This window comes from Scardinius erythrophthalmus (genome assembly GCF_964197995.2).
Source record: "Scardinius erythrophthalmus genome assembly, chromosome: 10".
Classification (NCBI taxonomy): domain Eukaryota; kingdom Metazoa; phylum Chordata; class Actinopteri; order Cypriniformes; family Leuciscidae; genus Scardinius; species Scardinius erythrophthalmus.
Window position 1 is genome coordinate 2,137,729 of NC_138230.1, and position 2,500 is coordinate 2,140,228.

Consider the following 2,500-nt stretch of genomic DNA (forward strand, 5'->3'; position numbering starts at 1 on the left):
GTTAACGGAATGATCATTAATGCTGGCGCTGGATGACAAAAAGAGTCAAAAAGAGTTAATGATCTTCTGCAGTGATTGGCCAGTGATAAACCTGCACAGACGGGTCAAAGGTCAGTCGATCTGAGGATCTGCATTAGAGATGCTGGACATGAACTTTACATTCTGCATTAAATATGATCCTTTCGTTGAGAGACCTAGAAAACATACGTGTGTTGGAATGTTGTGCTCGTTATGAGATTGAGGCGTGTTTGAGTCTTTGTCTAACTGAGACAGTTGAGGGTGTGTGTGAGCATGTGTGTGTGTGTGTAAGTCTGTGTGTGATAAGATTGTGATGTGTGTCTTTGAATTGATCAGTGTCATCTGGACGCCAGTGTTACAGCATCAGATCTCCAGCGTGAGAGAGAGTTCAGACTGCGACCGAAGATCATCAGGGACAGAGATAAAGCTTAACCCTTAACATCAGTGTTTCTTCAACCGTCCTGAACGTGTTGGAGAGGATTAGACGAGGGTCAAAGGTCATCCTGGTGGTGTGTATATAACAAGTCTTCTGTTTGAATCACTTGTTTTATTGTGAATGATCCTGAACTGATTTGCATATCTCTTGTGAGTCAGACGCAGGAATGCAGTCGTTAAAACGCTTCGGCACGATCACAATGCAGTCCGCACACATTCACATCCGTCTCTCTGGGCTATGAGCCACACAGGAGACAATAACACACAACATGAGTCCTAGCAACACATGCTAGAGTTAAAGTCACCATGAAATAAACAAAATTCAATGAAATATTCATATTAAATTTTATGTATCAGTGCACATCATTATTGTGTTAATAATCTTGAATCAGAATAAGTTCCTCTTCAGCATCTCTTCTCTTCTGTGATGATGTGGGCGGGGCAACCTGTCACTCACACGAGAGCAGCCAATAGCAAACCACCATCCAACCAGCCAATCAAAATCAAGCCCCGCCCTACAGGGAGCAGTGAAGAAAACAGTTTCATGTGGACTTTAACACTGACCTGCAACTTACAAAAGCACTTTCAATGGATAAATGAACTTTATTCACTATTAAATGAATAAAATCAGGCTTTTAACTGCTTCAGATGTTTTCCTAATGAGGTTCTGCTTGAATTGAGACTCAAAGCTCAGGCATGTTTGTTTGCTGCCATCTTATGGAGCTCAAATGCTTGTTCATATTTTAGATTCTTGAACTTCTTGCTCAATTAAAGCACTTTAACAATCCAGGAAGAACATGTTGTTTATCAGAATGTAAAGAATGGGGTTGTGCTCTTGCTTCCGTGAATGAATGAAAACCCTCTGAAAGATATGATCAGGAGCCTCTGCAAACGAGAAGCAGTTAAAAATGAATTGGCTAATTTATTACATAAGGGGAATGACGACACTATAAAATGGGATTTTTAAGTTTTTCCAGTCATTACAGGACACTGTTTGCATTGTTTTGGGAAGAATCACGGGGCTTTTGAATGTCATTATGACTCATGAATGTCACGTGCAGGATCCGTGTCGGGTCTAAAGTCCACGTTAGGATACTTTAATACACTTTCGCTTAGTGGTTAACCAATATTAACTTTGAAACGATAAATTATTAACACGATTAAAATGGACGTTTGTGTGTGTTTGCGCCCTCCAGTCCAGTGTGTGTCAGTATCGAGCTGTGAATGCTCGTAAACACCGGAAGTGAGGTTTCTCTGCTTTTGTTGTGTTGTGGTTATCAGCGTTTCTGTTTTACCGTTTAACATTTTCGTGTATAAACGTGATTTTGTGGTTAATTTGATATTATTATCATATTCAGCCGTTATAGCGAAGCGCATCTTTACATCAGGACAGGAGAAAAGGCGTCTTTAACTGCAGCGTATAGTCCCACTGAGAGCTAGAGACAGGAGTTAACCAGAGGGAGTATAATAGAGTTGCTGAGAGTTAAGCAGCGAGTATAATAGAGTTGATCAGCGAGTATAATAGAGTTGATCAGCGAGTATAATAGAGTTGATCATTGAGTATAATAGAGTTAAACAGTGGTTAGGATGAGTCTGGCGAACAGCAGAGAGCAGCGCTGCACGGCGGGGAACCGCATGTCCAAACTGCTGGACGCCGAAGAGGAAGATGAGTTCTACAAGACCACCTATGGGGGATTCAACGACGTGAGAGACCTTATATACAACACATACATACACGAGTGTGTGTGTGTGTGTGTGTGTGTGTGTGTGTGTGTGTGTGTGTGTGTGTGTGTGTGTGCGCGCTGTATAGATATATATGTGTGTGTGTGTGTGTGTGTGTGTATATATATGTGTGTGTGTGTGTGTGTGTGTGCATATATATGAAAAGAAAATCAGCTGAATGACTGAACATCTATACATTTTGTTCAGTATAAATGCACAATAACCATGACGTGTGTGTGTGTGTGTGTGCGTGTGTGTGGAGCAGGAGTCGGGGGACGATGAGTACAGGGGGGATCACTCAGACACTGAAGACGAGGTGGACAGT

The 2,500-nt window shown here is 41.7% G+C and overlaps 1 protein-coding gene across 3 annotated transcripts in view; it reads left to right on the forward strand.

Moving 5' to 3' along the window:
- The first annotated feature begins 1,647 nt into the window (after positions 1 to 1,647).
- vps72a (vacuolar protein sorting 72 homolog a) overlaps positions 1,648 to 2,500 on the forward strand; it is a 10,919-nt gene continuing 10,066 nt past the window's right edge. For all 3 annotated transcript variants that reach the window (XR_014031005.1, XR_014031006.1, XM_081377539.1), the window contains exons 1-2: positions 1,648 to 2,157; positions 2,441 to 2,500. The exon at positions 2,441 to 2,500 is cut by the window's right edge and continues 93 nt beyond it. Coding sequence is in view for 1 of the 3 variants with exons in the window: in XM_081377539.1 (XP_081233665.1) it covers positions 2,041 to 2,157; positions 2,441 to 2,500 (177 nt within the window). In the remaining 2 variants the exon portion in view is untranslated. The remainder of the gene's footprint in view (positions 2,158 to 2,440) is intronic.